A 24,980-nucleotide genomic window follows, 5' to 3' on the forward strand; every position below is an offset into this window, starting at 1 on the left:
CATAAAGAATTAAAACATGTTTAATTACAATAGTTAATTACTACTTAACCGGGTTAATTAACGATAAAATAAAAATTAATCTAATCATGGGCACGTTTAGACTAGCTACCCTTAATACATTAATCAACTATTCTTAACTTGATCTAATCATTACTTAGGCCAAAATTTAAGCATATAAGGCTTTTTATTTATCCTAATCTATCCTAATTTCTGATTTTCAACCAAGATTAAACTATTTGGTTCAATTTATTCTCTAATATAATGCAAAAACTTTAAATGATCTGATCCAGATTAAACAATTTGATTCAGATCAGAAGAAAAGGTTGTGGCATAAAAACAAACTGCACACAAAACCTTTATTATTAAAAAATGAAATTTATTCATTAAGTGGCATTTAAACAAGCACACTTATGCAAATCTTTTGATTTTCTTTTGATGGGGTTTTATTTCATTTTTTTTTATTTTCTATTTTTTCAAATATTCATTTTTTCTTTATTTTTTTAAAATACCCTCTTTTGTAAAATAAAACTAACTTATCAAAAATAAAGCATGTTACAACATCGGCTCCAACTGGGGACTGCTTCCTCCTGCAGTATGCAAAGAACTTGCAGATATATGTGCCTTCTCCTCGAGCTAATGGGGTCTTCTGTTGAAACAAATACACACTACATGTATAATAAAACACTCTGGTAAAATACAATGATGATGGAATGAAAGCCTCTCAATACTGAATATAATGTTTCAAGTATCTACCATTGACAGGAAATGAGGAGTACTGTCCTTCCAAATTCTATAAAATGAAAGAGTTGTTTCCCTTTACTTGAGCAATACTAAATGGTCCCAACCAAAGGTTGTCAAACTTGCCATGTTTCCATTTGTCTTCTCTTCTAGCATCCCATCTTAGTACCAAATCACCTTATTTAAAATATCTTTCCCTATTCTTTCTGTCAAACAAGATTTTCATATTATTCTGATATTTCTTAAGCTTATAATGAACATCATCCATGTCTTCATTTAGTTCTATTATCTGATTAATCCTTCTAGTAAAATCATTTGGTTCCTCATTGGATTCTTGTAAGAACGTCATGATAGGAAAAGCTAAATGTGTGGGAAAGATTGCTTCCTTTCCATAAACAAGCTGAAAAGGAGATTTGCCTGTTGATCTTTTGGGTGAAATCATGTTGGCCCAAAGTGCATAGTTGAGATGGTTGTCCCAACGCCTTTTATGATCCCGCAACACCTTCTTTATAACCTTAACCAAATTTTTGTTCGAGGACTCTGCCAATCCATTTCCCTGTGGATAGTATGGAGTAGAATGATGCAATAGTATTTGATATTTTTGACAGAATTCAATCATCTTGACATTGTTGAATGTTGTTGCATTGTTTGTCGCTATCTACATTGGGCATCCAAATATAGACAATATATTCTCTTCGACAAAGTTGATGAGAACTATATCTGTTGCATTTCTTACTTGGATGGCCTCTACCCATTTGTTAAAGTAATTTGTGGCAGTCAATATCCATCTATGCTGATTGCTCAATGGAGGATGAATTTCACCAATGAAATCCAATCCCCATTGAAGAAATGTTTCTTTAACCAGCACTGGAACCATTGGGAGTGCTGCTAATATCTATTTGCCAACAAACATTTGACACTGAGTACAACTCTTGACTTGGGCTCCTACTTGTGCAAACAAAAGAGGCCAATAGAATCCCGCCCTTAAATTTTTATAAGTTGTAGCCCTCTAAGCATAGTGTCCACCACAAATTCTTGGATGGAATTGATCAGTTATCCCTTCAATTTTACTTTCTATTAGGCAAAGTAAAAGGATATTAAGAGGATCCTTCCAATATAAATTTGCATTCACAATACAGTACTTTACAACCTTCAATTTTAGTGTTTTACACTAGTTCTTAGTGAATTCAGTTGGACATTCAAAATCTCTAAGAAAGTTCACAATATCAAAGTACCAATCTACTAATAAAAAGTTCTCATCAATATCAGTAGGAATTGATTGATCTGATGCAGAAGGTCCTTTTCGATTCTCCTATGTTGGGTTATCAGAAGGTTTTTGTGGATTCTCCTATGTTGGGATGTCAGAAGGTTCTTGTGGATTCTCCGGTGTTGGGTTGTCAGAAGGTTCTTGTGGATTGTTTTGATTTGGGATTTCAAAAGAAGAGTTTATTCCCAATATATTACAATTGGATTGAGCTAAAATCTTGGCTAGCCCTTGAACTTTTACCAGTTTGGTAATCTTGATGATAAGATCATACTCTAAAATTTTAGTTATCCATCTTCCTCTCCTTCCATCAGTGTCTGACTGAGTTAGAGCATTTTTGACAGCACTATTGGGTACATAGGAAATGATAGAAGAATGGAGGAGGTAAAATATAATGAATTTTAAAGTTTAGACTAAAGAATATGCTTGCTTTTCATTGATATCATACTTAAGCTCTGCATCTCGCATAACCTTGCTAAAGAAGGAAATAGGTTGGTCATCTCCATCTTTCTCCTTTTGCAGAAGAACGGCTACTAGGGTGGTCTCAGAAGCAAAAGAAAATATACTAAAAGGCTCAGAGTAGTATGGACTAGCTAAAATGGGGGCTTCTGCAATAGCCTTTTTGATTTGATCAAATGCATATCTGGCAGGAACAGTCCACTTGACTTCATGATTTTTCCTCAGCATGTCTGTTATATCCTTAACAATTTCAGCATAGTTAGGGATAAACCTTCTTAAAAAATTAATTTTACCAAGGAAAGCTTGAATCTCCTTTTTGTTCCTCGGTAATGTGAGTGCTTGTATGGCTGAGACTCTCTTGGGGTCAATGACTACTCCTTCTTTAGAGATGATGTGACCAAGTAGTTTACCTTCTTGAAGTGCAAACAATGACTTCTTGGGGTTGAGTGAAATTCCAAATTTTTTGCACCTGTCAAAAACTTTGCTCAAATGTTTCAAATGCTTATGATTAGAATTGGAAAACACAGTCAAATCATCTAAATAAATAACAACAAAATTATTGATATTACCCACAAATATCAGATCCATAGCTCGTTGAAATGTTGCTCCAACATTAGTTAGAGCGAATGGCATCCGGGCATACATAGATGTGCCCTAAGGAGTAGTAAAAGCAGTATTTTCTCTGTCTTTTGGACTAACCATTATCTAATTATATCCAAAGAAACCATCTAACATGGAAATCCTATTAGCTCTAGAAACTTTTTGAATTACTTGATCCATCTTATGCAATGGATAATTATCCTTTAGAGATGATTTGTTCAAATTTCTAAAACCTACACACAATCTAATTTCACCATTCTTTTTTCTAATAGGACCAAAATTAGCCACCTAGTCTGAATATCTTAATGGAACAATTATTTTGGCATCAAGTATATTCTCAAGTTCTTTTTCAATAATAGGAAGTAGAACAGGATTAATTCTCCTCAACTTCTATTTGAAAGGTTTTGCTTCCAGTTTTAAAGGAATTTTATGCACAATAAGAGATGTGTCATATGTTTTTAATTCATTATATGACCATGAGAAAACATACTTGTAGGCCTTAAGGAGAGCTAAATATTTGTTCTTAGCTTCTATGGAAAGTGATGCAAATATTTTAACCTCTCTGATATCTTCATAAGTTCCATGTTAAAGATTTCAATATTTTCTTTAGGTGAATTTAGTAGTGGATTTATAGGAACATCATTATGATCAAAGAGTTTTTCAAGAGTGATTAATCCCCTTGGAATAAAATTGTTAGACAATTGTATAATTATATGATCAACAATTTTTGTATCTAATTGTGGTTTTGGATCTTGGTTGTTATTTTCAAGATTATCAAGTTGTTCTTCCTCAACTTGCAAGTTTGAAAAATCATCAATGATTTGAAGGAAGGATTTAAGCTGTTTATCATCATAAAAATTTTTCCAATGCTTAAGGTTATCAGGAATAGATGGTCTATACTTGACTTGAATCTGGTACTAGACAAGGATTGGATCAGGGAATTTAAAGGAATTGGTAGAAACTGTCAGGGAGTTTGCATGTATCTTTCGATCTCTAGGAATAACAGAAATATTAAATGCTGAAAAGAAATTTTCAATTGAATCCTAGATTTCATTCCTATAAAACTTGAGTCTAGGGTGCTTTGTTTGGCATTGATTTCTAACTTGTTTAACAATAAGTTTAGAATGAGAAAATACACTTAAGTTTTTCACCTTTAAACTTCTAGCTAATTCTAGGCCTAGAAAAAAAGCATCATACTCAACTACATTATTAGTTACATCAAATTCAAGCTTGTATGATTGAGTGATATTCTCTTTACCTAGAGAAATTAACACAATTCCAAGTCTTGATCCATCCTTTTCGTAGGAAGCATCAAAGTATAATTTCCAGATATCAGTCTTAATGGTTTTAGGCTTGTCAACAATGTTTTCTATGGTTAACTAGGTATTATGTGAACTATCTCATGATAACTCAAACATCCAAAATCTTGGTCCACTGCATATATGGGATGGTTCCTTTCTTGGTCATACCTACAAACAGTATGCATAAATCTAACCTCTCTAGATAACCTAAGATATTCACCTCCAAAGACATGGATAGTGGCATATGACATGTCCATTTGTAAACTTCCTCCTAGATTTACACAACAGGATCTTGACAAGAGCATGCCAAATTTAGGAGGAATGTCTGTCACTACTATGTCTACAACACTTTTGATAGGAATTTGAGCTAATGTGGCCACTAGATCCTTTATCAATCCAAGACACGGTACTTTATTGGAATCAAAGGTATAGATATCGTGATAGGTTCTAGTGACTTCTAAATTTAATTGGTCCATGATCACTTTAGGCATTAGATTATGGGAAGCCCCAGAATCTAACATACAACTGTATAACAAAAAATCATGAATCTTAAGAGTCACATAGAATGGTGGGACATTCTCATCTATCATATCAGCGTTAGGGCCAAAGATTACTGAAGGTTCCTTGTCTTGCAAACTAATTTCACCCCCTTGAGTATCTACATTGGATGCCTGAATCCACTTAGAGACTTGGTTTTTGTAGCCAGGGTTTTTTGACAGTTCAGCTAGGGGAATTGGTATTTTGACTCTTTCTAGCGCTTTTTCAAAATTAAAGGTTGTTAAGACAATTTTATCAATTTGGTTTGTCTCAACTGTTTGGTTCAATTGTTGAAGGATGGTTGTCATAGTTTCAGGAGTTTTAATGTGAGGTTCATTTATTATGGGATTTTTTGGAGGCCTACCAGACCCTTCTCTCAGTCTCAAATCATATTTCCTATTTAACTCTACAATCAGGAACTCTGAAAAAGCTTGATATTTAGAAATTTGAGAATTGTCATGAGCTAAAGAACATTGATTTGAAGGGAGAGAAATAATAGCATTTGGTGAAAATAAATCATCTAAATGATTAATTTCTTTAGAAATGAAAGGTTCATTATCATCTAGTGGTTGATCATCAATTACCAAAGGGGGTTGAATTTGTTGATCAGTATTACCTCTCTCCAAAATTTGAGTTTCAGGAGCTCTTCTAAACTGACTGTATGGTCTAGTAGTAGATTGTTGTATAGCTCTTGGTTGGGTTTCTATATTAGAAATCCTACTAGAAAGGTTCCTAAGTAGATATGTGATTTCATCAATTTTTTTATCGTTATTTTTGGTCTTGGAGGAAGAACATTCCTCCTTAACCTTCATCTTTCTTTCAACATTTTTAGCCTTAGCCTTTAGTTTAGAAGATGATGATCTATTGGCTACAACCTCTATAGCATTAGCTTTCATATCTTTCAAAGGATGGGATGTTCTTTCTCTGAGCATGACTGCAAAGTCATCATCAAAGGCTTTGGAAAATCTAACTTTGGTTGCTGTGACTGGAGGTTTGCAATCAGGAGGCATCTTATGGTAAATCTTATTGAATCTTTTTATAAAGTCTGCTACTGGTTCACCGGGGTTTCTTTTTAATTCTTCAAACTCAGTTAGATAATAGACCAGATCTTTCTTGACACCCCATTGGTTTTTGAAAATGGTGATTAATTCATTCCAAGAATGAATTGAATCAGTTGCTAATTGCCTAAACCAAATTCTAACATTACCTTCTAATGACTGTACAAACAATCACATATATACATCCTCATGCTCTATATTCATATTATTTGCAAAATCTTAAAAGGCAGCTAGATGATCTTTTGCAGACAAACCCGTTTCCCCATTAAACCAGAGTAGATGTTTCAAATATCCATCAGGAAAATTATTAAGTTGGTTGGGAAAATTCAAGGTGACATATCTAGCCAGAATTATAGGTTGAAAGGCCATATCTAAATATGAAGATGATGATGAATTAGTAGGAGATGTAGGATATGTAGGAAATGATATAGTAGAGGATAAAGAAGAAGGTGGTGAAGCTGTTGGTGAAGATGGTGTTGTAATGGTAGGAGGGGGAGGATGAGAAAGAGGAGGATCCCTAAAAGTTTAAAGAGGTGTTTTAATTACCAAATTCTGAACTTATTTCTCAACTTGTTCTTTATTATCAAACAGAGGGTTTGAATATATAGAAAATGTTTCTTCAGAGTGCACAAAGGTGGATGGGAATGTATAATGAGTGGGGGAGATAAAATCTGTGGGTTTTAGCTCTGGTAAATGTACATCCAACTCCTCTTCTGACTTAGGAGAATCTGAAAATATTTCAGGAAGCTTGTATGATTCCAAGGATTGGACTAAAAGAGTTGACTGCAGATCAACTCCTTTGTTCAAAATATCTAGAACCCTAGGTGTTAAATCAACCAAATCTAATTGGGATGGAATAGTCCTAAAGGGATCAGATGCTGAAATTTCTTCAGGTTGTAATGGTACAGAAGAGGAAGCAGAAGCTTCTAATCTCCTTCTAAATGAGGCTTCTCTAACCAGTCTTTCTGGATCAGATAGTGGGGAAACTATTTGGGAATCAGAGTGAGACCTGGTATGTTTTGAAGGAGCTAGATTGGTCAGTGGAGTTGCCAGGTGAAGGATTTTAACCTACAGTTTCTTTATTCACCTTAAAGAAACAGTTTCTTAATCGTTGTCCCAGGGAAACTAATCAATTTCGCTCCCTGAAAAGGCGCCAGCCTGATGTTGTCCTCTGAGATGACTCTAGGTCAATTAGTCATGCCAGAGCATCTAAAATATTTTGGTTGTTTTTAAAGGTTTTTGGATGACCTTAGTTATGAATGATTGAAAACAAGTGCTTGAACCTATTTACTTGCAGAATTAATTAAAAGGGTTGTTTATTTGTCCAAAATAGCAATTTTATTTAAAGTGGATGATTGATATAATTTGTTTAAGTATAATTTGTTAAATATTCAGACAAAATATTTAATTGGCCATAAGAAGGAATATAATTAACCGATATTTACTTACACAACAAAATATATTTAAGCAAATGCAAAGGGTGTGGCAATTAATAGATAAAGGGGAGTTTACAATAACATATATCTTCATAAACTAGTCCTTGATTAATATTTATAACTCCACAGGGGATTTAAGACTGACTGAAACTCAGTTTGATCTTACCCAGGTATTTGCATAAAGAATTAAATATATGAAGAACATTATGAAATATCACAAAGAAAAACTCATAGGAAGGACAAGCTATAGAAGGAAAATCCAGAATCCTTTTATTAATGCAACAAATCTCCAGCTCAATTACAATTCTACTCCAAACTTCATACAAGGGTTCAACCTGTAATAACTTGAATGAGGAGCTATTTATACAAAACTAAACATTTGTTAGAGATATTTATTACAAAATTTTACAAAAATAGTACAAAATAATAAGAAATTGAAAACTGCTAAGTGGTGGCACTATTCTTTAGGAATCTATTGATGACTGATCCCCAAAAGTGCTGCCCAGCTGGCTGTTGGTGGAAGATGAAATTTACTCAATTACTTCGCAGAAGTGATCCCATAATTGTTCACTTGGTATTGTGAGATTTACCAAATTCCTGTAAACTTCATCTACTTCTGTGTATTTCTCAAAAGTGGGCTTATTTATAAAAATATTTTTTATTTCATGCTTAATGGTCAAATCAAAATCCAAAGCTTCCAATGCTTGCTTCCCTGTAATGTTCCCTTTTATGTCTGCAAAACTTGATCTATTAGTTGCTATGCTGTAAAGTTTCTAGCAGTAATCCTTGAAAATGATAAGCCTATCCATTGGAGCCACTAATCCTGGAAATCCTCTATGATTAAGTAAATTAAACTTAAAGTGAAACCTTTGAACAGAGGTCCTTAATGCTTGACATTTAGTTTCTAGTTGTGTCATGAAGTTCTTATTTTGGAGAACCTTCTTGATCTCCAAAATGGTTTTTGTTCTGTCTAAAATCTGTATTTGCTCCAATTTGTCTTGCTCTTTGAATTAAGAACTTTGGTCATATCAGTAGCCTCACTTGGTTTATCTTTAAGCAATTGTTTCACTTCATCAGTGGCTACTTGACATTTGATGATGAGTTCCTCCTGCTCGAAAACGATATGAATGGATGACCATATTTTAATTATGGCTTGACTAATGTCTACCCAAATGCTTTCCTTGGCTTGGGCCAAGGTGTGTCCCATTAGTGACTAACTCTGCGACTCTTCGATCGTTCTATTTAACTTGTGTGTTTTCTGCATTTCCTTAACATACAAACTGTCATTCTCTATTTTCTGTGCTTCCAAAGTCTAGAGTTTCTTAGGGAGCCTTTCATTCTCTTGCTTTAGATGAATGAGCTCCTGTGCAAGTTTGTTCAAATCCTCTATTGTCGATGTAGGTTCCCCTGTGGCTGATGAAGATGTGATAGGAATAGTTGTGATGGGGGTTATAAATAATTGAGTAAATTTCTCTTTCTCTTTAAGAAACTTCTCAATCTATTCCTCCATTGTTTTAATTTGTACATTTTGCTCAAGTATCAATTTGAGAATTTTGTACTTATGTTGTTCAGTCTCTGCTATTTCCTTAGTCTGGGGGTCCTCTGTAGAAGGCATTTTCAATTGTTTTCTCAGTACTGCAATATATGTTTTCTTCCTTCTGATTATATATTTTGCTTCTTTTACATCAGTAGGGTCATATCCTATTTTAATGACAAAGTCCTCCAATGAATTAACCTTATTATCCTTAGCCAAAAATGATATTTTCTCAATTTTCAATTGAGACTACATATTTGATAGAGCGGTTTTAAGCTTTGACAATGCCATGGCAGTGTTGGTCATGATTGAGAACAACATCTCACCAGACTGCCTATGCATGTCCATTTAGTCAATTGGATGAATCTGATTGGCATCAAATGAGAATATAGTTTTCTTATAATTAGAAGAACCATTGGGAAAAGGTACTTGAGCTTGCAGATATGCCATGTGCATTCTTCCCTTATTACTATTAAATGTTGTTAGTAACCTGTGTTGTGAGGTGGAAGTCTGCTTCCAGAATTGCACATAGACATTAGATTTTAAAGCTTCATTCTTTTGCTTAATCTCAAGAAAGTTAGTGAAAACATTTGGCTCCTCTCTTTCACTTGGTCCAGTAGACTGAGTAATTTCTAGCAAATTTTGTGAAGTAGATGAGGAAGAAGGATTAGTAATTACAGGCTCCTCGGTGCCTATAAATACCTGTGAATCATGCATATTGTTGACAATAGGCTCCTTTTGACCTTGAGTTGCATTAGTAGTACCCTTTGATTCAATCCTTGGTTTTGTTGGCATTATGATACAGGTATTGTCCTTGATGTCAACTCACTCAGATGAAAGATTATAAGCAGGTAAACAACAAAGAATTACAGACCAGTCTTCACAGAATGAAGAAAGAGAGGTATATGTAGGTTCACCATTGACCAAGCTGCGTATACATATAGGTTCACTGTATACAAGTCGCATATACGTACACACGCACTTTCATTGTAGGAAAAGTGCATATACCTTGGAAAACTAAGTTTCTAGTCCGAGTTATTTGGTCCATGGTGTTGGTCCAAGGTATCTGGTCCGAGGTATTGACCCTAGGTATTTGGTCCAAGGTATTGGTCCTAAGTGGTTTTGGTCCATGGTATTGAGAAAGGCCTAAAAACTATAAAAGGAGGAGAAGATCATTAGGCCAAGGTGTGCAAGTATCAAATATCTGATGAAGTGTGAGATCTAGTATGCAGGTTATTGGGTTATGGTGCGTTGCTGGATCTGAACCAAGGATGAACCTTAGCGGATGATGAGGGATCAGATCTAATGATGGATTGGGATATTAAGGCGTAAAATGAACTATCATTATATGTTTTTGCTCATATATATTCTAGATTGGAATATTGACGCATATATTATTCTGTAAATGATATGATCTGGGTATAACTAAAGTCTGGAATAGCTACAGAACTCTGAATTTATATTTGTAGATGTATACGCTGGTTGGCTTTGAGAAAAGCACATGTACATGCAGGTTCGACACATGGAAGTAGCATATACCTTATAAAATATGTTTCAGTTGTTTCTCTATACTGTTGCAGAGTTCTGGGTTCTGGTCACTGTATTCTAGCGACAATATTTCAAATGATCAGATTGATGGGTTGTCTAAGTGAATGATTGAGTTGGTTGTGGTTGGTTCAAAAGGTGATTGGTTGATGCAGATGTATTTGATGATTGAATGATGTTGTTGATGGATCTAGTTTGAAAATTTATGAAACATGGTGCCTAGAGGAAGAGAGAAGGTCATAGTCTTTTGTAGGTCGGCGCCTACATACTAGAAAACATATCGGCTAGTACAAGCCAGGAGAAGTTGGAGAACGAGAGAAGGTTGTAACCTTCTGTAGGTAGAAGCCTGCGTGCTAGTATAAGTCTGCACCAGTACAAAAATTGTAAACAGATTTTATTATTATTAAAAGAAGACAAAGACAACAACAGCGGGTGGTTTTCACCCACATTGGGTTTCCACCTTATATCTTGGTGTTCATGTGTGTTGCTTATGTGTGATTCTTTATTCTGCTTTTATTGCACTATTTAATGAATTTTTGATACACTGGTTAAAGTTCAATGCATGATAAATTGGGTAAATCAAAAGTTCTTTGCATATACATTGGTTGCCTTAAGTATAGTCGCGTATACACGCTAGTTCACTTAGCTAAAGTAGCATATACAAATCTGTTTTGAAAATTAAGTTATTGATATGATAATACTGATTCACCCCCTCTCTCAGTATTATTTCCAACAATTGGCATCAGAGCCAGGTCCTTCAGAAGAAGCTTGATCGCTTGAAGGAAGATCCATCATCATGAGTAATCAAGAAAGCAGGGGATCCATCAGACCACCAATCTTTGATGGGAGAAACTTTGTTTATTGGAAGATAAGAATCACAACCTATATTCAATCACTTGGAACAGATGTCTGGGAAATCGTGGAAGGAGGATATACATTTCCATTAGCAATTCCTACAGATATGGCAGGCAAAAAGCAATATGAAACCAATGCCAAGGCTGTCAATACATTATTGGGAAGTCTATCACAATCAGAGTTTGTCAAAGTTATGCAGCTCAAATTAGCCAAAGAAATATGGGACAAAATCGTTCTAAGCTACAAAGGAGACTCTTAGGTAAAACCTTCTAAACTACAAATTCTCAGAATTCAATATGAAACTCTTAGGATGCACGATGATGAAAGTATAGTTAGTTACTTCTTATGTATAGATGAGGTTGTTAATTGCATGAAGAATCTGGTTGAAGAGATAAAGGAAGTTACCTTAGTTGAGAAGTTTTAAGATCCTTGTCTGCTAAATTTGAATTGAAAGTATTTGCCATAGAAGAAAAACAGGATCTACAGACTATTACTATGACATAACTTCATAGAATCTTAACTACCGTTGAGATGAGAAAAGGAGGCCCATCAGATATGAAAGAAGCTGCATTTAAAGCTTCAACAAAAGGAAAAGAAGAACTCAATGAATCAGGACATATTGCAGAAGAAGAAGATGAAGTAAAATTTGTTAAGAAACTTCAACGGGGTTCCAGAAGATTCAGAGGTAAACTACCTTTCAAATGTTTTGCTTGTGGTAGAGTCGGTCATTATGCTGCCAAATGTCCTCATAAAGATAAATATGATAAAGGGAAGGAATCTACAAAATGGAATAGAAAACAAAGTGTAAGTAAAAAGAGCTACTATACTCATGAAGATAGTGATGGTTTATCAAATAGTGATGAAGATGAAAATAGTAATGACTATAGACTTCTAATGGCTTATGAAGATGATAATTTTTGGGATGCTTTAGATGAATACCTTTATGAAGAAATCTTTAAACTCAAAATCTATTTAGAAGAAAAGAATATGATTATAGATACCTTGACATACCAACTTGCTGAAAGAGAAAAACACAATGAAAAACTAGAATGTGAAATTGTGGGTCTAAGAAAGGATCTTGAGAAAACAAAAGCTCTCAATCTTAGATTTGCTAAAGGATCAGAAACCTTAAATGAAATTATTAAAGTGCAGTGTTCTCCTCTGATAAAGATAGGTCTCGGATATACTAAAGAATCATCTCAATCACAGAAGTTGTCCACCTCCACTAAAAGCTATCTTGATGCGGCAAAGAACAATGAATAGTATGACAATCGTCAGTAAAGGCATAAAGCAGATCACCAGGTAAATTAGGCTCAATTTACTTCAAGGATGAATAGAAGCCACAACCAACCTCAGGTAAATCATACTCAATTTGCTTCAAATATGAATATCAATAGAAACTATAATCACCAGGTCAATATATTCGATAATCGCAGGAACTTATTTAATGGTCAATGTTTTTCATGTCATAACTTTCGACACAAAGATGCTCAATGTGTTTCTTACAAGACCATCATGTCTAGAGAAGAACGAAATCAAAGGAATGTGATAGGGATCAATAAAAGTTCCTACAATAACTTTTCTCTTCTTGAAAATGAAATAGAATGCTCAATATGTAACAACTTCGGCCATGAAGAATCTGGATGCAGGAGTAAATTTCGACAAATATCTCAAAAGGATAAAACTCCATTAAATACCAAAATATGGAGAAAGAAAGAACCGCAAATAGAAAGACGTAGTATAGCCTTGTATGTAGAAGGACAAGAAAATCAATGGTACATCGACAATGGATTCTCAAAACACATGACAGGTGACAAAGAAAAACTTCACTCATATAATGCCTTAGAAAAGGAAAAGAATGTCTCATTTGGATATGAAACTCCTACTATCATAAAAGGTAAAGGCTCTGTTTTCTTGAAAGAAAAGGTTAAAGTTGGGAATGTTATGTATGTTGATGTTCTAAAACATAGCCCGTTGAGTGTCAGCCAAATGTATGATCAAGGAAATGAAGTGGTATTTCGATCAAACAGATGTGTTGTTCGTGAGCTTGATACTAGAGAATCCGTGATCAAAGGTACAAGAACTCCAAACAACTTATACATACTCAAGGGAGGACAACCTCAGTGCTATCTAAGCAAAAATGATGAAAACTAGCTATGGCACAAAAGATTGGGGCATCTAAGCTTTTCTCAAATAAGAAAAGCATGCAGATTCTAGGCTGTTTGTGATCTTCCTGATATCAGAAATCCTGGAAATAGAATATGAAAATCATGTCAATTCGGTAAGCAAACCAGATCTCACTTCATCGAAAAGGAAGGGTCAACTAGTAAGCCTCTTGAACTTGTTCATACTGATTTATGTGGACCATCAAGGAAAAAGTTACCTCGTGGAGAAGAATACTTTATATTGTTCATTGATGATTTTTCCAGAATGTGTTGGATAGGTCTTCTAAAGCATAAAGATGAAGCATTTGAAAAGTTCAAAGCCTTCAAAGCTTTGGTTGAAAATGAATCAGATCGCAAAATCAAATGCCTCAGATCTGATTGAGGAGGGGAATTTACCTCGGATGAATTCTTTGACTTTTGTGAACATGGAATAAAAAGGCAGTTCTCCACTGTAAGGACTCCTCAGCAAAATGGAGTGGTAGAAAGGATGAACATAACTGTTCAACAAATGGCTCGAGCTATGCTAGATGAATTTGGAACTCCTGCAACCTTCTGGGGTGAAGCTGCATTTGTCACTGTCACTATTCTCAACTAAGAAAATGCTTGGGTAAACAACACTCAAACTCCACATGAACTTTGGTATGGTAAGACTCCTACTATAAAATACTTCAAAGTTTTTGGAAGCAAATGTTACATCAAAAGGACCGATGAAAAACTTGGTAGGTTTGAACCCAGAGCAGATGAAGGTATTCTTATTGGTGACTCTTTCCAAAGTAAAGGATATAATATAATAAAATACTTGGGAAAATTATTGAAAGTATTGATGTTGTGGTTGATGAAGTATGCAAAAATCCAAAACAGATAAAAACTGAAGATTATGACAATGAAGAAGATGAGGATCATTTTCCCACATCAAATCACACTGATTCTAAAGAAGAAACCAATGAAGCACCAGAAGAAGAGATAACAGTAGAAGAAAAGACTCCGTCCAGGTATGTTTAGAAAAATCATCCAGAAACTCAAATTATAAGGGAAAAAGGGGCAGGTGTGCAGGCAAGGAGAACTATTAGAGAAGCCTCAAGCTATATAGCATTACTATCTTCCACCGAACCTCAAAATATAAATGAAACATGCAAATATGAATGTTGGGTCAAGGCCATGAATGAAGAACTTGAGCAAATTGAAAAGAATAATACTTGGGAATTAGTTCCGAGACCTGATGATAAGAATATCATAGGAACTAAATGGATATTAAAAAACAAGCTGAATGAAAAGGGAGAAGTTATTAGAAACAAGGCTAGACTTGTTTGTAAAGGATATGCTCAACAAGAAGGTATAGATTTTGAAGAAATTTTTGCACCTGTTGCTAGACTTGAAGCCATAAGGATGTTTTTTGCTCTTTCTAGTTTTCAGAAATTCAAAGTATACCAAATGGATGTAAAATCTGCCATTCTTAATGGAGACTTAGAAGAAGAAGTCTATATTGAACAACCAGAAGGATTCATTCTTGGAAATGATGCAAAACTTGCATGAAGACTTAGAAAGGCTCTCTATGGTCTAAACCATACTCCAAGGCCCTGGTATTACCATCTTGACAAATATCTCCACCAACAGGGTTTTTCAAAGGGGTCAACAGATAGCAATATATATACAAAGATTGACACTGCGAAATTGCTAATAATTGTTGTTTATGTTGATGATATCATTTTTGGTAGAAATGAAGAATCCATGAGTCAGAATTTTTCTTCAGTAATGCAGCAAGAATTTGAAATTTCCTTGCTTGGTGAGCTTACCTATTTTCTTGGTCTACAAGTTCAATAAAATAAATATGGTATTTTTCTCTCACAAACCAAATATCTCAAACAGATCTTGAAAAAGTACTGCATGGAAGATTCTAAACTAGTATGTACCCCAATGGTAATAGGATGCAGTCTCAGCTCAAATGATGAATCAGTAGCAGTACATCAACCAACTTACAGATCCATGATTAGCAGTCTACTCTATCTAATAGGTACCTGACTTGACATCATGCTTGCAGTAGGAATACTTGGAAGATTCCAAGAAAATCCAAAGGAATCACATCTTCAGGCAGTCAAAAGGATTTTCAAACATCTTCAAGGAACATAGAACTTTGGTTTATGGTATCCTAGAGATATAGATCTTACACTTCATGCATATATAGATGCAGATTGGGTAGGAAGTGTTGATGACAGAAAAAGCACTAGTGGTGGTGCATTCTATATGGGTTCCAGGTTAGTGTCTTGATTCAGCAAGAAACAAAGTTCAATTGCATTATCTACAACCGAAGAAAAATACGTGGCTATTACATCTTGCTGCTCACAACTACTTTGGATGATGCAAACCTTGCAAGACATTTAGATCACATGTACTCCACCCATCTCTATTCTATGTGATAATACAAGTGCCATCAGTATTTCAAAGAATCCAGTCATGCACTCCAAGACCAAGTACATACCCATCAAATATCATTTTATACGTGAACAAGTGCTTGAACAAAAGGTCAAACTGGAGTATGTTCCCTCCAAAGAACAGGTTGGTGATATATTCACTAAACCACTGCCCAGAGAGACATTTGAATATCTCACACAAAAGCTAGGAGTAGTTGCTGCATCATCCTACTGTTAAATCCTATTTTATTCAAAGAAAGGTGGTTATACATGAGTTTCATGAAGCGTAGTCGCATACATATGCGGGTTTCTATGGGCACAGTCGTGTATATGTTGGTTTGAAGAAAAGCAGTGGGACAGATTCAGGAAAAAGGGGTATGTTATTTTTCTATCAATTATATGCTCTGTTTGATAATGGTCACAATCTGCCGATAAAATGCTGAAATATATTGGTCCTCATAAGGGTGTTGATAACATGATGTATATCTGATTGATGATGATGCTTTGATATCTCTTACTGATAGATGCAATGATCAGATCTGACAGTGAACAGGTGGAACAGGTTCAGGAGGAGAGCATGGTATGCTTCTAATAAAGCATTGTTGGCATTATGACTAGAAGTCTTTGGTACCTAATGAGTTCTTGCTTTATGATGACAGGTTGATACTCACATATGTTGATTATCATGGTTGATGATGTGGGATGTTCCCTAGTGATGATATAATGAAGGTTCTTGTGGAAAGATCATGCAGTTCTTGATAAAGATGTCTATGGTGTTTTCATATTCATCTGATATGATTTTGTGCTACTGCTTGGAGATATGACATATGCTTAGTTGATTCATGGAACATTATGATAAGGGAATGAAGCAAGTTGATCTTGATGAGCTCAAGAGGATGATTTGATACATGCTGACATACTTTGTCACAGGTTGATGATATTTTGGGAACTAATGATGGAAATATATAGGTTGCTTATCTAGATGTTGTTGATAGATGCTATTGATGGTGCATGATAGTTGCTGATGACTATTGTGGTCTTGTTTAATATATTTGGTCTTTGTTACATATATCATGTATATCATTTAATGTAAAGGTCATGAAAATACCTAATTTGTAACTCCACTATACATGGGATGGATGATGTAATGTTTCTTGTCTTTGTCATGTATAAACAATTGGTATATTCCCACTTGGTTGGGTGGATGAGTCAAATTTGGTATATCCCCACTTGGTTGGGAGATGGATGTATGTATGGGTCATTGGTGATGTATGTATAGAGTCATGTTATTCTTTTAGAACATCCTTTTGTAGACTTTTCTTGTGCTCAGGGGGAACATGAACTCGATCATGAGAGCTCAATCAGCACACTTCAGCATATCAGAGAATTAAGCATGTACTTAGGGGGAGCATGACCCTTTGCCCTTGATGTCAAAGGGGGAGAGTGACTTGGTGTGGTTGTTGCCATCAAGTCGAAAGGGGGAGATTGTTGGCATTATGACACAGGTATTGTCCTTGATGGAAACTCACTCAGATGAAAGATTACAGTATAGCAGGTAAACAACAAAGAGTTACAGATCAGTCTTCACGGAATGAAGAAAGAGAGGTATACGCAGGTTCACCATTGACCAAGCTGCGTATACACGTAGGTTCACTGTATACAAGTCGCATATACATACACACACACTTTCACACAAGGAAAAGAACGTATACCTTGGAAATCTAAGTTTTTGGTCCGAGGTATTTGGTCCAAGGTATTGGTCCTAAGTGGTTTTGGTCCATGGTATTGAGAAAGGCCTAAAAACTATAAAAGGAGGAGAAGATCATTAGGCCAAGGTGTGCAAGTATCGAATATCTGATGAAGTGTGAGATCTAGTATGCAGGTTATTGGGTTATGGTGCATTGCTGGATCTGAACCAAGGATGAACCTTAACAGATGATGAGGGATCAGATCTAATGATGGATCAGGATCTTAAGGCATTAAATGAACTATCATTATATGTTTTCGCTCATGTATATTCTATATCTGAATATTGACGCATATATTATTCTCTAAATGATATGATCTGGGTATAACTAAAGTTTGGAATAGCTGCAGAACTCTGAATTTATATTTGCAGATGTATATGTTGGTTGGCTTTGAGAAAATCGCGTATACACATAGGTCCAACACATGGAAGTAGTGTATACCTTATAAAATATGTTTAAGCTATTTCTCTTTATTGTTGCAGAGTTCTGGGTTCTGGTCACTGTATTCTGGTGATAGTATTATGAATGATTAGATTGATGGGTTGTCTAAGTGAATGATTGAATCAGCTATGGTTGGTTCAAAAGGTGATTGGTTGTTGCAGATGTATTTGATGATTAAATGATGTTGTTGATGGATCCAGCCTAAAAATTTATGAAATGTGGTTCCTGGAGGAAGAGAGAAGGTCATAGCCTTCTGTAGGTCGGCGCCTACGTAGTAGCAAACATATTGGCTAGTACAAGAGCTAGGGGGTTGTAGCTCCCTTCCAGGAGAAGCTGGAGAACAAGAGAAGGTTGTAACCTTCTACAGGTAGAAGCCTACGTGCTGGTATAAGTTTGCACTAGTACAAAAATTGTAAACAAATTTTCTTATTATTAAAAGAAGATAGAGATGATAGCAGCAAGTGGTTTTCACCCACTTTGGGTTTCCACCTTATATCTTGGTGTTCATGTGTGTTGCTTATGTCTGATGCTTTATTTTGCTTTTATTACATTGTTTAATGAATTCCTGATATAATGGTTAAAGTTCAATGCATGATAAATTGGGTAAATCAAAAGTTCTCTGCATATATGCTGGTTTCCTTAAGTACAGTCGTGTATACATGCTAGTTCACTTAGCTGAAGTAGCATGTACAAATTTGTTTTGAAAATTAAGTTATTGATCTGATAATACTGATTCACCCCCCCCCCCTTAGTATTATCTCCAACAGGTTTCTTCTAGTAGTGGATGAATTCCTTTTCTCCAATTGCTAATGATGATGATCCTTCCCTAGGCCTTTTGTCAAGCTTAGTTTGAGAAACTGGAGTCTGATGAGTAGAAGGAGGCAAGACTTGTTCCTCTACTTCTTGAAGAGTATTCTCTTCCCACTGTTCCTGATTTCTAAATTTCTCAATCTCAGGCCTAGGTGTGTGATTATAAGGAGTAGTCTTAAGCTCCACCCTTAAATCTGAAATAATGTTGAATGGATCGTAGGACCAAGTGAAGTTGGGTTGAAAACCCATTTGTTTTAGTATGGCATCTGCCTCTGAGCTAGCTACCCTGGTGTTGCAAATGAATGACCCAACCTATGCTTTAATTTTAAACTATGATTTTCTCTTTCCTGAGATGAAATTTAACTCATCCATATTCATCATTTTCCTAATATATTCCAAAGAGAAAATTCTCATTGGAACACACTTTCGAAACTTATATGGAGCCAACTCACACCTATATATTTTGATCTCTGTGTAGTTCTGGTTCATATACCAATCTCATGTTCTGACTTGATCACTAAGGTGCAAGATCCTCTTGATTTTGGGACTGAATCTTGGTTCACTTTGACTGTTGAAAAGATGTGCTACAGGGTGACTGAAACAATCTATGAAATCTGAAAATTTGAACTCAGTTGAGTGTTTCTGATCAACGATGTCCAATGAATAATTGATTGGTCTTCTTGCTGCTCATCCTGCTTCTACAAAATAATGGGCAATTTGTCTCTCTGCTGAAAAATAAACATGTGAAATAAGACATAAGAGTATTTGAATACTCCTTTAGTTGTGATATTCATAAGTTTCTCATGCATAGTATCACCCAAAAATTGACTGTAATTATACATGAAGGTAGGCTTGTTTTCTTTTGAAAAGATAGAAAAATAACCTAAGATAGCCTCGTCTACCTATTGATATGATGGGTAGCCTAACAGGATGGAAATGAGGGAAATAATTTTCTTGGCTCTCTCTAGAAACATGGATGTTGAGTAAGGAGGATTTTTCTTTGGAAGCTCAGCATCTTCAGGGAGAAAAATCTCAAAGATCTGAGCTCTCTGAGGGAATGTAAGTTTATGATATAGGTCAATCAAAGATGCAGGGGAGAAAAAGCTGAGGGAATCACTCTCTTGTGTCAAAAGCATTTTGTTTATGGCATCAGCAGTGATGGTTATTAGAATGTCACCATTCTGAGCGACTATTGTTCTTTGTAAAAGATTATACTTAGATTGACACCAAATTACCAAATCAGGAAAAGAATGGGATTGGGGAAACATGTACAAAAGAAGGCTTGATTTATAGAGGTTTATTTCATCCTCTGAATCAAGGTATGTTTGTTTGAGCCAATTGTGAAATTCAACCATGTCAAATTCACACTCAATATCTGTGATTTTGAAGTATTGATTTGCTAATGGGATATGGTCCAAGTCAAGAGGATCGGGAGTTTGCGGGTTTTCCTGTGCCGAGGAAGAACTAATAGAAGATTTTTCCTTCTTATTAGGAGCCATAATATTAGAGAGAAATGGTAATATGATAGAAAACTGTAGAGATAGTTGAGAAATGATTTAGGTTACAGACTTGGCTCAATAGCGAATTTGCAGGAAACTGAATAATTTAGAAGCAATGGAATAGTAAGAAAAGAAGATGTAACAGGGACAATGAGTATTTATAGGGAAATTTAAGCTATCGTTACAGCAGAAGCCGTTAATAATGGGCTAATTGGCAAATTAATAACTTAATGGGAAATGATTGTAGCAACAGATGAGCATTTATAATGCAAAGGGAAAGCATTTATTCGGCACTGGCTAGCAGGAATGGTTAACGGGAACAACTATGAAAATAGGTGGGGGGCATGTGGCACGAAAGGATTTGACGAATGTGGCACGGAAGGATTGGATGTTGAGGTGGTATCGGAAAACGCAGGAGTGAGAATAGTAGATTTTGGAGGGGGGTAGTGGTAAGCAATTTACATCCAGGGGTGCGAAGCATTGAGAGGGCAACACGTAGGTGAGGGGGCAAGAGTGAATGAAACCACTTTTCGCACCGTCCCCTCATCATTATCTCATTTCGTAGCCGGGGAGGTGCTAAGCACTTTCTCGCCATTTATTTCGGTGGGAAGACCTGTAACCATCAATTTGCAATAGAACTTTAGCACTTGTCGACAAAAAATTTTGTCGTATATGAATTTGATCATAAAACATTAAAACATGTTTAATCATCGCTTAACCAGGGTAATTAACAATAAAATAAAAATTAATCTAATCACGTGCGCTTTTAGGCTAGCTACCCTTAATACATTAATCAACTATTCTTAACCTAATCTAATCATTACTTAGGTCAAAATTTAAGCATATAATGCCTTTTATTTATCCTAATCTATCCTAATTTCTGATTTTCAACCAAGATTAAACTATTTGGTTGAATTTATTCTCTAATCTAATGCAAAAATTTTAAATGATTTGATCAAGATTAAAGAGTTTGATTCAGATCAGAAGAAAAGGTTGTGGCATAAAAACAAATTGCACACAAAACCTTTATTATTACAAAATGAAATTTATTCATTAAGTGGCATTTAAACAAGCACATTTATGCAAATCTTTTGACTTTTTTTATGGGGTTTTATTTCATTTTTTTTATTTTCTATATTTTCTTTATTTTTTTAAAATACCCTCGTTTGTAAAATAAAACTAACTTATCAAAAATAAAAAAAATTACAACAAATAGCAATTAAAATAACAATTAAAATTTTTGGAACATATTGTAAAAAAAAATCAAAGTAAATTCTAACTATATGTAGTCAAAAACCATTACCAACATGAGTTGAGATCTCAATTCAACATTGCCATAACAATAAGAGGGTTGGATATCAATTGTAAAGTTAACAGGCTTGGATAACGTGAGTTGTAAAGTTAAATAAATATATCTATGTTCAGTCATGATACATTTAATTTAAATTTTGATTATTTTTTTTGGAAATTCACTGAATTGACTTTGAAAAACTTGACCATGCATAATATCTTGTACTGCATATGCAAACACTCTTTTTTATTTTTAGTGTTTGTATTATTAATTGTTTATAGCTTGACTTTCCTTATTATGAAATGTTTTCCTTATTGTCCTTAATATTTTGCAACTTTATTATTATTGTTGGTTTATGACCAATATAGTAAATATTTTGCAACTTTATTACTAAAATTTATAGTATTATAAGATATTTTTTTGTTAAATAAGTAAACCTATCCTTTCAACTAAATAAACGAAAAGCTATATACAAGGTTTTCATTTAGTTTTCATTCATGCTAAAAACAATAGCATGCCACCATACTGCTCTTCTTGTTTTTATATTTTTGCCATCTATTTAAATAAATAGTTGACATAAAATAGTCTGTACTCATGCTAAAGACAATAGCATGCCACCATGCTGCTCTTGTTTTTATATTTTTTCCACGTTGAAATAAAATAGTCTGTGTACAATAGGAGTTGGTCCGTATCCCTGATTTCCCTGATTTTGAGATAAAGGGAAAAAAAAATAATAATCTTATGATCAAACTTTCATGCAATCCATAATACTATAATACACAGTAGACTGTACAGGAGGAGAATAGCACCTTCCCTTCCCTTTTCCCCTCACGCGACTCCTGCCACAGAAAGGCAGAAAATACAGTTGTTACTGAAGATATGATGCATAATGCTCCCTTCCTCCATGTTTAGCCCTCTGCTCTGCTTGTTCCACAAATGAATAGCATAAGTTTCCTTCTCCAACTGAATAATCTTCGTGTTTCTCCACTTTACATGTTCCTTGTCACTGGGACTCATAAAATAACTGGAAATGTGAAGCCAATCCACCGGATAAAATGCAATGGGTGCCATGATTTTGAAGTCATGGCGAGTCCGTTTGGCAAGACGGGTGACAACTCGACTGACGAGGTAAGGACCATTGTGCCCCCATCTGTTACCGTCGAACGTGAGCACAAACTCCTTTATGAACTTCAACAGCAGAGGATGCTCTTTATCGAACGCCAAAACTGCATTATTCAGCCGATTCCACTGCCCACTTTGGGTATCTGCGCTCTGCGCTCCGATGGCGTTTTTTAGGTCGGAGAAGCTTCTCAGAAGTATCATGTCCGTGTCGATGTAGACGCCGCCGTACTTGTAAAGAATGGCGAGGCGGAGGATGTTGGACAGATTCTGGGCGAACGGGACTTTCCCGGGATCGATATCACCGTTCTCAACCTTTCTCAGCCATTGCTCCGCCGGGGTATTCTTGAAGAGGTAGCGGAGATCGGGCGCCGCCGCCATGACACGAAACCCTCGGCTTCTAAAAGGTCGAAGAATCTCCTCTCCCGCCGCCGAGTCCATAGTGCGGGAGATGACGAGCAGGCAGCACGATGGATTCCACTTGAACACGCTCTCCATGGATACCTTCTCCCGATAGCCGAAGGATTCGAGCTCCGATATCCACGTGATGAAGAAGCGGAGCTTGCAGGGCTTGAAGAAGACGTCAACTTTGGCCGAGAATTGAGCCGAGACCGAATCCGAGTGAAGGATTTGGAAGCTTGGGAGGCTATCCCTGAACCACTTGATTCTCCCCTGCCGGTTCATGTGAAGCGGTGCGTGCTCTAAACTGGGGACATTCCTTACGGGTTTCGACACTGAGCTGCCATTGACAGATAGTTGAAGGTCATGTCGAATCTCTTCTCGGGAGGCGTTGGGTTCTATGTTTAGGGTTACAGAGGAGACATGATTGTGCATATAAAATTTGGGAATTGAGGTGAGAGAGGCATGGAAGGCTAGAAAGTATTGGAGAATGACAACCAGTGGCAGTAAAAGTAGCAGAGAAGAAGAAATTAGCTGGAAGTGGGATTTCAACATCTTCCTGCTTTTTCGTTTTCATGCACAGACTGCTAGGGCCAATGCGAATTATAGCCATATCTGTTGCTTCCTCTTCCAGCTTCTTGCTGTTTACTCTGAAGGCGGAAGGCCAATCTGACTCATTCCATATTTTTGTTTCTTCTGGCTCTCTTCTCGAACTGAGATCCATTCCAATCAGTCGTCATTTACCTCCCTGTCCCAACTAATATAATCTGAATTCCTCAAATTAAACTCTCTCAAAATCCTCCACGTGCGTGACAATTTAAATCTACAGAACGCAGGTCCCTGCTTATCGTGTCGTGGTGTGCAAGCATACTCGGCGAATAAGTTGATCACACAGCATTCATTGTTACCTCATCGATGATATTAGATCCATTGACTTTCTTTCTAAAGTTGGCAGAATGTTTACGCAGACAAAATGGCTACGCATCGTTGATGTAGATTTATGCCCTTTCCAAACATCTCTATGTGGACTTTGTACATCGTTGATGTAGATTTATGCCCTTTCCAAACATCTCTATGTGGCCTTTGTATTCATGATAGGTTTTTTCTTCAAAAATCATATTCATGATGGTAATGTATTTGGTATTTATTAATAAATATATATTTAATATATTTTTAAATAATAATAATTTTTTTGAAGAAGTTATATTTTGTAGATGTATCAAAATATATTGAATTCAAATAAAATATGACTAAAACAAACTGTAAAATCAGAACAAGTCTCCGATATATATTACATTATCATCCTATATAATATCAATCATAAAATCAATCATAAAGATGCAGAAATATAAATAAATATTAGTCTTTTATATATATATATATATAAAAGCATATGACAAAAAAACTAGACAGATCACTTTTTGTGGACTCTTGTCCACTCAACCACAAAATTTAACCTTAATAGTGTCCGTGACCTCCTAATAACGACGGACTGACTAACTAAACTAAGCCTCTTACCTAATAATATATATGTTAATATAATATATTTTATTGAAAAAATAATATTGCATTTTATTAAAATGGCAATAGTAATAATATATTATTATTTTAATAAAGTTATTTATATATATATATATATATATATATAAATAAAATTTCTTGCAAGTGTGCTCTTTACTTTATTCCAAGAGTGGTTTTGATTGAAAGTGTGGTGCGGATTTTTTTTATGGTGACTTATGAAAGCATCTTTATATCTTTCTTTAAGACATTCAA

General features: G+C 35.3%; 1 protein-coding gene across 1 annotated transcript; it reads right to left on the bottom strand.

Annotated features, from left to right (window-relative positions):
• Positions 1-22,323: 22,323 nt before the first annotated feature.
• On the bottom strand, positions 22,324-23,921 carry LOC149151140 (uncharacterized). Its single transcript, XM_089443334.1, has one exon. It carries the CDS (start codon positions 23,760-23,762, stop codon positions 22,518-22,520), a length of 1,245 nt encoding a protein of 414 aa, XP_089299460.1. The 5' UTR covers positions 23,763-23,921; the 3' UTR covers positions 22,324-22,517.
• Between the last annotated feature and the right edge of the window lie 1,059 nt (positions 23,922-24,980).

This window comes from Pinus tabuliformis, chromosome 9 (assembly GCF_031772625.1).
Source record: "Pinus tabuliformis cultivar Carrire ecotype Pingquan chromosome 9, CPIR1, whole genome shotgun sequence".
NCBI lineage: Eukaryota > Viridiplantae > Streptophyta > Pinopsida > Pinales > Pinaceae > Pinus > Pinus tabuliformis.

Excerpts from the sequence above, each read along its gene's own strand:
- LOC149151140 (XM_089443334.1), bottom strand. The coding sequence starts at position 23,762 with ATGTTGAAATCCCACTTCCAGCTAATTTCTTCTTCTCTGCTACTTTTA.